Raw genomic sequence first — 14,475 nt, forward strand, 5'->3', positions numbered from 1 at the left:
TTTATTTTATTTTATTTATTTGAGACAGAGAGAATGAGAGAGACAGAGAGCACATGAGAGGGGGGAGGGTCAGAGGGAGAAGCAGGCTCCCTGCCGAGCAGGGAGCCCGATGTGGGACTCGATCCCGGGACTCCAGGATCATGACCTGAGCCGAAGGCAGTCGCTTAACCAACTGAGCCACCCAGGCGCCCTCACCATTTTAAAAAATGAACCGCTGGGGCGCCTGGGTGGCTCAGCCGGTTAAACATCTGACTCTTGGTTTCAACTCAGGTCATGATTTCAGCGTCATGAGATTGAGCCCCACATAATCAGACTCTGTGCTTAGCGCAGAGTCTGCTTGGGATTCCTTACCCCCTTCCTTTCCTTCCCCCTCTGCTCCTCCCCCCACTTGCATGCCTTGTCTCTCTCTCTCTAAAATAAAAAAGTGAATTGCTCTATGAGTTTGGACAGACATGTACAGTTAATCACCACCATGATCAAAGTACAGAATATTCCCATCATACCAAAAATTCTTTTTTGCCTCTTTATATCAATCTTTTCCTTCCCCCTCCAGCCATAGGCAACCACTAATCTGCTTTCTGTCACTACAAATCGGTGTGTTTTTCAGAATTTGATGTAAATGGAATCATGTAGTTATATTATTCTTTTTGGTCTTTTTTTTTTTTTTTCACTTAGCCTAATTATTTTGAGATTCACCCATGTTGTTACATGTATCAATAGTTCATTTCTTTTTATTGCTGAGTAGTACTCCATAGAATGTGTACACCACAATTTGTTTATCTGCCTGTTGGTGAACATCTGGATTATTTTCAATTTTCGGCTATTACAAATAAAGCTGCTGTTAACTTTTATGTACTTATCTTTATACGGACATATATTTCCCTTTCTCTTGGACACATACCTAGCTGTGGAATGGCTGGGACATAACAAGTGTATATTTAGCCTTTCAAGTAACTGTCAGACTCTTTTCTGAAGTGGTTGTACCATCTTACATTCTCCCCAGCAGTGTCTTGAGTTTGAATTTCTCTACCTCCTCGCCAACACTTGGTATTTTTGGCTTTTTAACTTTAGACCATTCTACTAGGTGTATATTGGTATCTTACTGTGATTTTTTTTTTTTCAAAAGATATTTATTTGAGAGAGAGAGAGCAGGGGGAGTAGCAGAGGGAGAGGGAGAGGCAGGCTCCCCCCTGAACAGGGAGCCCGACATGGGGCTTGATCCCAGGACCCTAGGATCATGACCTGAGCCGAAGGCAGACACTTAACGACTGAGCCACCCAGGTGCCCTGAGTTAGTTATTTTTTATATGTGGTACAAAGTATGTACCAAAGTTCATTCTTTTACATATGGATATCCAGTTGTTCCAGCAACTGTCTTTACTAAGTTGTTTGTGTACCTTTGTTAAAAATTAATTGACCAGATATCTGTGGGTATATTTCTGGACTGCATTTGTTCCATTGATCTATGCATCTCTCTTTTTACCAGTACCACACTGTCTTGATTGCTGTAGCTTTAAACTAAGTCTTAAAATCAGGTAATGTGATTTTTCTAATTTTCTTCTTTTCTTCAAAATTTTTTTGACTTCTCTGGTTGCTTTGCCTTTTCATATCAATTTTAGAATCGGCTTCTTGTTTCCTATAGCTGATTTCAGAGAGAACTGATATCTCAGCAAAATTGAGCCTTCAGTATGCAAACATGGTATATCTCCTCATCGATATTGGTCTTCTTTGATTCTACTCATCAGTGTACTATAGTTTTCAGTGTACAGATTTTGCATATATGTTGTTAGATTTATATCTAAGCATTTTGTAGTGGGGTGAATGGTGGCCTCCTCAAAAATATGTCTGTCCTGACTGACCCCCAAAACCTGCGAGTGTGATCTTATTTGGAAAGAGGGTCTTTGCCAATGAAGTTAAGATAAATCTCGAGATGAGATTATCCTGGATTATTGGGTTGGCCTTAAATCCAATGACAAGTGTCCTTACAAGAGATACATGGAGAGAGGAAAAGGCCATGTGAAGATGGAGGTAGAAGACTACAGTTTTGCAGTCATAAACCGGGGAATCCTGGAGCCACCAGAAGCTGAAAGAGGCAAGAAAGGATTCTCTCTTAGTGCTTCCACTAAGCACTAAGGGGGCCCTGTTGATACCTTAATTTTGGACTTCTAGCCTCCAGAACACAGAGAGAGTAAATTTCTGTTGTTTTAAGTCACCAAGTGTGACAATTTGTTAGAGCAACTGTAGGAAAGTAATAACACATTTCATGATTTTTGGTCCTATTGAAAAGATAATGGCCAAGGATTTTTGAAAATTAATGAAAGGCATCAAACCACAGATCTAAAAAGCTCAGAAAAAGGAAAAAAGGCTGAATAAAAAACAAAAACAAACTCTGCACAAATTACATTCAAGCTTCTGAAAACCAAAGATTAAGAGAAAATCTTGAAGGTAGACAGAAAAGTGACATTGTATACAGAGGATCAAAGGTAAGAACCACAGAAGAATTCTCATATGAAACTATACAATCCAGAAGTCATTGGAGTAACATTTTTAAAGTATTGAAAGAAAAAGACTGTCAACCCAGAATTCTGTACTTAGCAAAAATACCTCTTAAAAATGAAAGAGAAATAAAGACTTTTTTTCAGACAAAAGCTGAGAAAATTTGCTACCACCAAACTTGCTCTATAAGAAATGTCTCTTTTCTCTCTCTTTTCCTTCTGGGATTCCAGTCACACATGTTAGACAATTTGATATTGTCTCACAGTTTATGGATGCTCTGTTCTGGGGTTCCCCCCCGCATTGTGTCAGTTTGAGGAATTGATCAATGTTGAAGGACATTGATTCATTTTCCTCAGCTGGGCTGAGCCTACCAATTAGCCCGTCAAAGCCATTCTTCCTCTCTGTTACTGGGTTTCCGATTTCTAGCATTTTCATGGACTCTTTCTTATAATTTCTACCTCCCTGGTGGAATTCCCCATCTATCCATGTGTGTTGTTCACACTTTGCAATACAACCTTTAACATACTAGTCATAGTTATTTTAAATTTTATATCTGATAGTGCCAATGTCAAAGTCATCTGATTCTGCTGAATGCTTTTTTTTTTTTTTTAAGATTTTATTTATTTATTTGACAGAGAGATAGTGAGAGCAGGAACACAAGCAGGGGGAGTGGGAGAGGGAGAAGCAGGCTTCCCATCAAGCAGGGAGCCCCATGTGGGGCTCGATCCCAGGACCCTGGGATCATGACCTGAGCCGAAGGCAGACGCTTAACGACTGAGACACCCAGGCGCCCCCCCCCCTTGTTTTTTAAGATTTTATTTATTTGAGAGAGAGAGAGAGTGCGTGAGCGTGCGTGCATGAGTGGGGAGGGGCAGAGGGAGAAGCAGGCTCCCTGCTGAGTGCAGAGCCCAGTGTGGGGCTCAATCCCGGGACTCCAGGATCATGACCTGAGCTGAAGGCAGACGCTCCGACTGAGCCATCCAGGCGCCGCTGCTGATTGCTTTCTGTCTGACAGTGGGGTTTTTTTCCTTGCCTTTTTGTATGTCTCATAATTTTTGATTAAATGCATACATCATGGTTAGGATAGTAGAGACAGAAGTAAATAGTCTTATCAGGAGTTGAGCTGAGTTTAGTGTTATTGTGTACTTAGGGTGAGGCCTGGGTGTAGGAGGATTGTTCTCAGTGTTCCTGCTCCATCCCCAGCTATCAACCTTCCTCTGGGGCCTGTGCCTCAGAGGGCATCTATTTCCATGCTCTCACCCCTACCCCAGCAGTAGGCTGCTGGTCCTTGGTTCTTGGTGCTGGCTGGCTTTGTTGCAGGTCTTCTCTGTTGTGCTGGCCCCAGCTTCAGTCTTAGGCAGGCCTTACATCCCTGGGTCTCAGTAGTAGGGCATTCTTAGTAGTCCATCCCCTCCCTCAGCCATAGGAGGCCCGAGTGATCTTGGCTCAGGATGGTTTCTTCCCTCTCCCACCGAGGGCAGAGGATTTTTATCTTTCTTTGCTCTCTTCCCAGTAGCTTACAGGTTTTGTTTTGTAGGGAGAAAGGTTTCGTGCCCGCTCCCTTCCTCCAGGTCTGCACCCTCAAGGATGGTTTTCTCCCATCTCCTGCCCTGCCCCCAGTCTTTTTCATGAACGCCCAGTGGAAGTCTATGAGAAACCTGTGGGTGGGCACAAATTCCCCCTTGTGTCCGTGGCTCCCAGGGGTTCTTCACTCTCACCCTCCCTACACTCAGCCTCTAGCAGTGTGTTGGCTTAACTCCGTTCTTCTCACCCACTGTGTAGCACTCCGTGTCCCTTCCTCCCATGCTTTGCCAGAGGTGAGTTGATGCTCTCACTTCGGTTTCCTTAGAAGAGCCTCTCTTTCCTTAGATTTCAGGTTAGTTGTTTGTTTTGTGACTTCAGTTCTCTGATTTAAGAAAGTTATGATTCTTTAGGATTGTAGGTTTTTTTCTTGTTAGGTTGGGCTTAATGTTTTCCCCAACTTTCTACATCCTAGGCAGGGGTTCCTTATCCATATCTACATCTTGATGATGAACCAGTGAGACCATAGTCAGTGCAGATGGGTTGATTTCTTGTCACAAGGAAGACCTACGAGCTGTTTTGTTGTTTTTTTTTTTTAATAAATGTATGGGTTGGGCGCCTGGGTGGCTCAGTTGGTTAAGCGACTGCCTTCGGCTCAGGTCATGATCCTGGAGTCCCGGGATCGAGTCCCGCATCGGGCTCCCTGCTCAGCAGGGAGTCTGCTTCTCCCTCTGACCCTCCTCCCTCTCATGCTCTCTGTCTCTCATTGTCTCTCTCGCAAATAAATAAAATCTTAAAAAATAAATAAATAAATAAATGTATGGGTTGGTGACCCATGTGTTCGAGTTCGCTGCCTGAGATCAGTGAGATATTTCTGCAGTTTATACTGTGTGCAAAGTGCTGAGCTCCTGGTGGCCTGGGACAGGCCGGTGGCAACAGAAACTGAGGCGAGCAGAAGATGAACCTGCTATGAGAGCCTAGGATCCCATACCAGGGCAGGGTGAGAGGGGGCACCTACGGACCCCAAGTGAGATTTCCACGAAGTGAAAGAGATTTGGCTCTTCTGAGTCTTCACCTTTTTTTCTGTTGATGTTAAGAGGTTTGTATTTGGCAAAAATGAAAGCTGTCAGCTCGGTGCAGCTGTGTAGGTACGTAGTGTGTGCCGATGTCATTGTCCCTGAGAACCGCCGGGCCGGGCCCCTAGGACCCTTTGATGTTGAACAGGCAAAGCACTGACGGCATTTCCCCCTCACGTGCTACCCCAGGTGTTCCGTCACTGTCATTGCTCACAGCCCAGGGCGTGCGTCCCTTCCCACTCCCGTTCGTCATCTCCTTATCTCTGCTTATCGCTTGTTTGCCCAGCCCTGGGAAGCACGCATCTCCAGGGTGCTGTGGGGTAGGGCCGCGGGCCCTTTGCCTTGGCAAAGGTTTCATTACCCAGGAATGTCACCGTGGTGGCCTGGGCTCTTGGAGGCGGCCAGTGTGTGTGTGGAGGGCCTGCTCTGTGTTCAGCTCTGTGCCGGGCAGGGGGCCGGGAAGGGGGGAGCGGTGCAGGGGGTTGATGCAGGAAGTGTTCGATGCCGGATGTATGTGGAAGGCACGTGGGGGCAAAACTGCAGGCCGTGTCACCTGTCAGAGGCTGCCTGATGTCAGGGAACTGCCTCTGCTGGGGGTTCCGATCCCAGCTCTGTCATTTCCTGGGTGACTTCGAGCAAGACCTCTAACCTCCCCGAGCCTGCTTCCCCATCTGAAAAGTAAGCTTAATAATGCCTGCTGTAAAGGGCCGCGGTAAGGACTAAATGAAGTGACATGTATAAGCACTGGCACGCGGCAGGTAACAGGTGGACAACATGCGCTGGCCTGGTGGCGCGTGCAGTGCTGTCCTTGCAGACAGCAAGCAGAAGGGGCCGTGTCCCGGGGAAGGTAAGGCGAGGACCAGACGGCGCGGCCAGAGGAATAGCCTGGGGCAGGCGGGACCCTGGGCTTGTGAGGAGGCCCTCCCGAGGGTCCCTTGCCCTCGGAGCTTCCGTCTCCCTTGTTGTAACCTGGCCGCAGCCCGTGTGAGCTGGGAGTAGGCAGGGGAACAGGCAGGGGAACAGGCAGGGGAACAGGGCGGTTCCCGCGGCCCCGCCCTCCGAAGGCTGCCTCCCTGCCTCGGCTCGCAGTTGCTGTCCTCAGTGCACCTTTGGAGCTGGCTCCGTTTGGGCTCAGAAGGGTTCCTGCTGCGAGTCAGCGGTGCTCCCCCTGCTCCCCCCCACTCCCCATCATCACTGGGCTTCCAGAGCCTCGGCTCGGCGCTGTCAGCTTCTGGGCCGTTTTTCAGAAACACTCAGAGTTTCCATTCTGTCCTTCCCAGGCAGCCGGCAGCACCCGTCTGGCCACTCCTTGAGGATGCTGGCTGTTGGGACAGAGGGCTGCCTGGCTCCCGCCCTCCCTCTCGTGGCCTTTCCTGAGGGAGCCCTGGGGACCCACTGTCCAAAGGAAGAGTGTGCATGTCTGGAAGTGGTGTGGGGGGGTCCTTCGGAAGCAGTGGGCACAGGGCTGGAGCCGCTTCTCAAGAAAGGCCTGCTGCTGATTTTAGAGAAGTTCCTTTCACAGCCCAGCCCTTTGGGGTGGGGGGCAGGCCCAATCATCACCGTCATCTTGCAGATGAGAAAGTAGAGGCCCGGGAGGTTAAGCCTCTTGCCCAGGGCCACCTCGCTGATCAGTCCTGGAGCTCAGATGTCGGCCAAGGCCTGTCTGAATCCCTGCTCTTCCCCACTGCACTCTGCTGTCTCTTTTTTTTTTTTTTTTTTAAGATTTTTTATTTATTTGAGAGAGAGAGAATGAGAGAGAGAGCACATGAGAGGAGGGAGGGTCAGAGAGAGAAGCAGACTCCCTGCCGAGCAGGGAGCCCCATGCGGGACTCGATCCAGGGACTCCAGGATCATGACCTGAGCCGAAGGCAGTCGCTTAACCAACTGAGCCACCCAGGTGCCCTCTCTCTGCTGTCTCTTGACATTGCCGCCTAGGTCTGGGGGCTGCTGCAGGGAGGTGAGGGCTGGTTGAGGCTTCTGGAACATTTCCTTTCGGGGTGGACTCCTGCATAGGCTTTGGGATCTGAAACTGTGTGCCATTGCCTGTCGATAACCAATGTTGTGGTTGAAACTGGCCCTCGCAGTTCTTACTATAATTACAAGACACACTTCAGCAGTAACCATCAGGAACCTTTGAAAAAATGAAGGTTTATTACTTACCAGACCTAGAAATAACACACGTGAGGCCACACAGCAAGGGTGAGGGTAGAGGGTAGAGAGAGCGAGTGCCTGGGGTTCCACTTTTATTGGGATTGAGGGGAGAGGCCTAGGGATTTTCAGGGCTCACTCTTTATTGGTGAATTTTAAACATAAGAGTGGGAATTTAAGGGCACCTGGGTGGCTCAGTTGGTTAAGCGACTGCCTTCGGCTCAGGTCGTGGTCCTGGAGTCCCGGGATCGAGTCCCGCATCGGGCTCCCTGCTCGGCAGGGAGCCTGCTTCTCCCTCGGACCCTCCCCCCTCTCATGCTCTCTCTCTCTCAAATAAATAAATAAAATCTTAAAAAAAAAAAAAAAAGAGTGGGAATTTAAGAAAAAACCACGTGGCCATATGGTCAGTTATCAAAATCTGCCAAGATCTGGGAAACCAAGGAGCCTCCGTGGTGGGGGGTGGCCCAGCCCTTTACCTGGTCGCAGGCGGCAGCAGCGTGTTTATTCAAGATAGGCCTCTTCGAGTGGATGCCTCTCTGAAGTGGATGCCTGGGCAGTCAAGAAGTCAAGCGCTTGCATTACAAAACGGGAGGAAAACCCCCACACCTGTCGGGGCTGCACTAGCGAAGTGCATGGACTTCTGGAGGACTTGGCGGGGGGCGGGGGGGGCTGGGGGGGCCGGCCCTGGTGGGTGAGGGGCTTACAGCGCGGCTGCAGCACACGGCTGACACGCCCATGATGGGCTTGCACGCAGGACACTGCTCCTGTTTTCGAGAACACCCCTCGAGCTCTGTGTCTCATATTCAGATTCTCTTTCACCTCCAGAGCCTGTGTTTTTCCGGGTTCAAAAGGACATGCACTGGAGAGTTTGCTATCTATGAGACTAGAACACTTTCCAAATAAAGGAAAATAGGCCGTAGGGTCCATGTGCCAAACTGCCCTCCTTGGCTACTTGGGAACCCTGTCCTGGGCTGATTCGCTTCGAGGACTCTGATGCCCGCCCAGGTGAGCATGTCCAGAGCAGAGCATCTTCCTAGGGCTGGGCCACTGTGGGTTCATCCAGGAGATGGGCAGACTCAGAGATGCAAGCCGACTGCTGGTGGCACGTGTGGAGGCAGCCTAGGTGAGCCCCAGTCATAGCCAGTATACTCTGCTGGCTGGTTGGAGTTGCCGAGGCTCTGTGGCACATGGGTAGCTGTCAAGCCGTGAGCCCAGTGATGTCCTAGATTCAGAAGGGACAGGGGTGATGGGCGTAGGCAGGAGACAGGGAGAGGGACACGGACCCATGGACGGGCAGTGGGCCCTGTGGGCACGCCGGCATTCGTCTGTCCCACTTGTGTGTCCTGGCCCTGGAGATGGAGTGGCTGGAGGAACAGGGCAGGGGTGGGGCCGGCACAGGCGTGTGGGAGGCACAGAGGCACTGCCGATCAGGTGTTCAGGGTTGCAAAGCGAATGGAGGCCAAGATGCTGGAGGCAGGGGAAAGGAAGGGTGGATGAGGGCCTTCCAGTAGGAGGGACCTTGGGAACTGGGCAGGAGGGGAGCTGTGGAAGGAGGTAGGCTAGAGTGGGGTGCCTTGTCAGGGGGCTCGAATTTTCTCCCAAAGGCAATGGAAAGCCCTGGAGGACTGGCAAAGCCAGGGAGTGACGTGGTAACATTTGGAAGTTTGTGAGGTCGTGGTTTAAAATCCTGAACCCCAAGTGTGGCTGCCTTTATGGGTTACTGGGGCTTTGGGGCCGGCCGAGAGTGAGAGTCTCACCAAGTACGTCATTCCTTCAGGGTTCCAAGGAAGGTTCTGGACCAAAGGTTCCAGACCAAAACTGGGGCATCTGCCGACTGTGTCCTCGGGAACCCAGTGAACACATGCTGAACCTGTGCTGAACACATGCACAGTGCTTCCTGGGCTAGGAGAAGCGTTCATCTGTATATAGAGTGGTGCCTGAATTTGGGGGGACCCATGTCGGACTGGGATGAGTCCCCTTAGGAAATCACCTGTGCTCGGTGATTGTGGGCGTGTATTTGGGGGTGGTGGTGGCAGAGGTTAGGCTGGCTTCTGCATTTGGGAGCTGAAGCTTCTCAGGCAAGAACACTGATCCCTCACACCCCTGGAATGTGATCTACAACAGCCCTGGGTGCCTGTCCCACCAGGCACAGGACTCCCACTAGCCATCTGGATGTTCACATAAAATGCCTGTTTTCCCAGGGGTTCTGCCCTTGGGCAGGGTTGGAACACACCTCCCCCGCCCCCCCCCCCCCCCCCAGTTCTAGGCCATGCCCATGCTGGGGGAGGGGAATGGGCCTTGAGCTTGCCAGGAAGAGGGGTGACTTCAGAGCCAGCCTGGGCTTCAGGGTCCCCGGACTCTGAGGGGCCTACTGGGGGGTGCGGGCGGCATGAGGAGGCAGCAGAGGGCACTCAGCGGCCCACCTGCCTCTCCCTCCCAGGCTCCTCCAGACCTCACTGCCATGTGCTTGGATGGCACTCCTCACTCATGGCCTCTGCTCAGAAAGGAAGTCCTGGAAGGGGGCGCGTGGCCCGGATGTGGGAGTACCACCACACTGCATTTCTCACCAGTATTTGGAACTCATGTTTTCCAGTTTGTGGGTGGTTTTCCACTTCATCCTTTGGAGGGGCTATTCCTCTTTCTGTGTTTCTTTAAGCCCTGAATGAGGACTGAAGGACTCCCTTTCTTTTCATTGGCTTTAGCCAGATGTGGATTTCCCCGTCCCTCCCGGCAGAGGCAGGAGTCAGGAGTCGGTGCAGAGCCAGCCCCAGGAGCCCATCAGCATGCCCCAGACGCTGACCAGCACGCTGGAGCACATTGTGGGCCAGCTGGACGTCCTCACCCAGGTAGGCTGTGACGTGCACTCACCCCACTTGGCCTGGCATTTGGCCTATTTGAAGTTGGGCAGCAGGTGCTGTATTTTTAAAAAACATCATCATAATGGACCTACTTTCCAGCCCAAATTAATGAAGTTGCAGTGCTTGCCCTGAGGTCCTGGCTCTCAGAGCCATCTGAACTGTGGCCAAGCCACTGGACCCCAGAATCACCAGTGCTAGATCCTGCCAGGGTGTTCCCTCCCAGGGCTGGCCTGGGCCACAGCAGAGCTTTGAAGGAAACACTGCCCATTCATTCCGTTCATCGCGGGGTGGGCACAGTCCAGGGGCATGCCAGGGAACTGTGAGCACTGAGTCAAGGCATCTGGGAGCCCAGGCTCTGGCTTTGAGCTGGCATTGCTCTTATCCTCCAAGCGACCTTGGCGAAATCCCTTCGGTTCTCTAAGCCCTGGTGCGCTCCTCTGTGACATGCGGTGGTCACAGACTCTGTTCGTGGTCAGGGTTAAAGGAGATGAGTCTGTGGGAAGTGTTTGGCTTATGCCTGGCTCTAGGAAGCTGCTCAGTAAATGTTCGCGGTGGTGGCTGATCAGTGTCATCAGCAAGGCAGACGTGGGCCCCGGCCTCTGGAGCGTAGGTACACCTGGCAGTGGCTAATAAGGATCGGAGTGCAGCAGTTTCCCTAAGAGCAGAATGCCCTGGCAAGAGGTGGCAGCCAGCACCATGCACATGAGAGTGGCCCTGGCAGGGGGAGCAGCCTGCCTGCAGGACTGGAGGGGGCCACGGGCACATCCAAGCAACGAGCAAAGCCCAGCGTGGCTGGCGTGGGGCATGGAGGTGGTGGTGGTGGGGGCGGGCAAGGCAGGATTTAAAGGTCATCAGGCCCCTTCCCCACCTCAGCTGTGGGTGCGGACCGCCTTCTCCTGTGCCAGCTCGTGGGTAGACCAAGGGGGTGGGCAGAAGGCAAAGGACCCCTGAGTCTCTGACAGAAATGGAGCTTCAGTGGCATGCCATCCTTTCCCTCTGGATCTGGGGCCAAGTGAGAAAAGCTGTGCATCATGTCCCGTGGTCCACGGCGTGTCATGGCATCCCGGCTGGTACTGCACACCTTGGGCCCAGGGAAGGAAGGACCTTTGAAGGGAAAGGTCAGGCATCAGTGCCTGGGGATGGTGGGGACAAAAGGTACATCAGACAGACGTTTCTGGAAGCCTGTTAACCCTTGAGAAGAAGGCCTGTGCTAAGGGAGGTATGAGCAACGTGCACATCCCCCACCTCGAACGCGTCAGAAACTGCCGAGCCTGCCTCATGTTCTTCACAGCCTTGCCAAGTGAGAGATCAAGGGAGGTGGAATCAATTAGAACTTTATAGGATAAAATTGGAAATTAAGTCTGAGAAGATGGTTAAAAATAGCTTCATTGGATCACTTCATTGGAGTATAGCACTGGAAGCATTTCCCGTCACGGTGTTTCAGGGTTTTGTTATGTGTTAGCAGTTCAGAGGGTGATAGTAATTTTGTAAGAAACTGGCATCACCGAGAATAATGAAGGCTCTCTTGTGGCCTGGGCCTCTGGCCCCGGGTCCGGATGGCTGTGTGGCACCCTTGTCCTACCTCACACCGTCCAGCCCCTTTGCAGATCCAGACAGCACTCCACCCCCGACCAGATGCCAGGCCCGTCAGCCAGTCACCTGCTCTGCCAAACAGTGTGCATTCCTCAATGTTCCTGACGGACTTGACACATCCTGAGGAGGAATCTTGGTTTCCACAGCCTAGTTTCAAAGCGGTAGGAGGTGCATTTGTGCTAACTGGCATGCTGTCCTTGAGCTTGGTAGCTGGTTGTTTTCCAGACGTACCTCCTCTCTTGGATTTGGGGCTCTAGCTGAGGTGACTGAGCGACAGCCAGAGCTGTCTCCTGTGGGATTGAGCATTCCTTTCTCTTGGGACCAGCTTCCTGTCTCTAGAGGCTGACCCTGCTGTGCATAGCTCCCCGTGTAGGTCGCTCAGCTGGGCTCTGAGCCTCCTTGGTCTGTGGGTATTGGCCCCCCATGCTACCCCCTCAGCGAGCACTCCTCACCATCTTGGTGTACCTCTGCTCTGGAGGGGCAGGGCTTTCTCAGCTACCCCAACATGGACTCCTACTTCAGAGTTGTCTGAATCACGTTGTTCTGTCTGACCCCCCTCACTGCCCCTTCCCTCCCCCACAAGGAAGTCTACTTCAAAGAGGCTTCTGCGAGGGAAGTTGCCCTTCAGTCCTCCATCCCGCAGAACATCCTCCAAGGAAGAACTGTGGGGGCTGCAGTGGCTGGGGATGTTTACTGAGTGAGTCACAGAGCCTTCAGCCCCTGGGTGACTTGAGCAGGACACCCCGTTGCGGAAGCTCACAGTCCTCAGAGCCTGCCTGCCTGCTCAGCAGGCTGGTGTGGCCCAGTGACTGCATCCTCTCTGGATGTTCGTGGCCCGTGTGCGCCAGTCTGAAGGGCTGGGACCAGTTTCAATCCTCTTCAGTGGCCCGGAGGTCAGGCGGCTGAGCGCGCCCATGGAGAGTGGTGACTCAGCTTGCTTGGGTGTACATCCCAGTGACCTTGGGCAAGGTGCCTAACCTCTGTGCCTCAGTTTCCAAATGAACACAGAGCTGATAAGAGTAGCCACTTCACGGGCCTGCTGTGAGGATTGGATGTGTTAGCTCCTGTGAGGCTCTCTGAGCAGTGCTCAGCAGCACCACGTACTGCCCTTGTCATTACTCAGGGTCTGGCAGGGGTGGCGGGGGGATCACAGTTGCACCAGAAACAGCCCCCCCCGCCCCGGTCCCCACTATCTCCTTGCCCAGAAGAGCCATGCCTCAGCCCTCGCAGCGGAGGTGGCAAGTTCCCTTCCTTGCTTGAGCCCTCTCTGCCTCTGGGACCAGCAAGCGGGCAAAAGTCTCGTCGTCCCCCGGGAAGTAAACTCTCCTCGGGCCATGTGCAGCATCTGAAATCCAGCCCTTTGACTCCCCAGTTGGGGTTGTACCATTTTATTTTTTTAGGAATGCCTTTTCCATAAAATGCATACATTGTTCTTCAAAAGTGTACCCGTTCGGGGCGATAACTTTGGAATGCGTTGCAAAGTTCATAGGCCTTTGTCCATCTCCCAAGTGGGTGTGCTCTTTGGCCTGGCCTGGCAGGTCTCCCTACAGTGTTGTTTTAGATGGGAAGTCCACAGAGGGTGGGGATCATGTCCTCCTCGTCATCTTCCTTCTCCCTCTGTTTATCTGAGCCCTGCAACTTTCCAAGGGCTCTCCTTCATGGCCTTCATGTCATCTTCCCGCCTGGTGCCCAGCAGCTAGCATCATGCCAGGCATGGATAGGGTGTGAGTAACCGGCCCCAGGGGCCACTCAGCCTGGGACTTCTCCAGGATGCCGGGTGATCCTGAGCTCAACCCACTGTAGGCCAGGGCTCCCAGCTTCCCCTGCTAGAGAGTTTTGGGGTAGTCGGGGATGGCTTCATCGAGGAGTCCATCTGCAAGCCAAACTTCATCTTCCTGAGAGTTAAGGCCAGACTTTCTTGCTCTGTGATTACAGAGCCTGGTGGCCCTGAGGTCCCGGGCCAGAGAGTACACCCCCTTGCCCTGGTCCTTCTTTGTGTAGGATACACCCCTCCTTACCCCAGTGAGGGTGCTGTTTGGGGCTTCACTGATTCCTCCACTCTGCTTCTTGGACCCCAGTCCCAGCTGGATGTCATGTTCCAGACAGCTGGGGTCTGTCTGGCCTTACACAGCCCTGCCAACTGTGGGGAGCAGAGTGAGCCACCTGCCCATCAGCTTGGACACACCTGCCCTCCTGGATTTGAGGACCGACCCCATCATTCATCCCCTGGGTGACTTTGGGCAGGTGACATTGTTCCCCAGAGCCTTACAAAGTGGGGACCGTCGAACCAGCTCATGTCTCTGAGCACTGTTGGGAAGCCCTTGGTTAACTGGATTTGTTAGACCAGCACCAGCTGTTCTGTGGAGCACGGCACGAAGTCCGTGCACTCCTGGGAAAGTGTGCGAAAGTACCAGGCTGGCCAGGTAACACAGGAGTGTCGGGAGTGGACATTCCACAGGCCTCTGCAGCTGGTGGACTTGAGTCCTAGGAATGCCCTTGAGCTGCCAGTGAGACTCTAGTGGTCTGACTAGAGGGAGAGAAAGAAGAGATCTTTCCCCAGGTCCAGGGAGGGGAGCCCAGGAGGTGATGGGGGACTGGGGTACACAGGGGCTGTTGAAAATCAGGGATTGGGTCATGGGGCCCATTAGATGGGAGCCTTGAACCTGGACCCAGGCATTGGGCCAAGATTGAAGGTCTTCAAAGACATATACTTATCGTGATAGCTGTTCTTTGAATCCAGTTATCCTAATGGCTGTTGGGGAAAATGTATTTCCTAACAATGGA

The 14,475-nt window shown here is 52.2% G+C and overlaps 1 protein-coding gene across 4 annotated transcripts in view; it reads left to right on the top strand.

Annotated features, from left to right (window-relative positions):
* Nucleotides 1-14,475, top strand: part of POC1A (POC1 centriolar protein A) — a 68,831-nt gene that overhangs the window by 39,285 nt on the left and 15,071 nt on the right. For 2 of the 4 annotated variants that reach the window (XM_034996379.1, XM_034996375.1), the window contains one exon: nucleotides 9,943-10,086. The exons of 1 other annotated variant lie outside the window; for it this stretch is intronic. In XM_034996379.1, the coding sequence (XP_034852270.1) occupies nucleotides 9,943-10,086 (144 nt within the window). The remainder of the gene's footprint in view (nucleotides 1-9,942; nucleotides 10,087-14,475) is intronic. One more of the 4 variants, XM_034996378.1, reaches the window with a different exon arrangement.

The sequence above is a fragment of the Mirounga leonina genome, unplaced genomic scaffold (assembly GCF_011800145.1).
Source record: "Mirounga leonina isolate KUSES-001 unplaced genomic scaffold, KU_Mleo_1.0 Mir_94, whole genome shotgun sequence".
In the NCBI taxonomy this organism is placed as follows: domain Eukaryota; kingdom Metazoa; phylum Chordata; class Mammalia; order Carnivora; family Phocidae; genus Mirounga; species Mirounga leonina.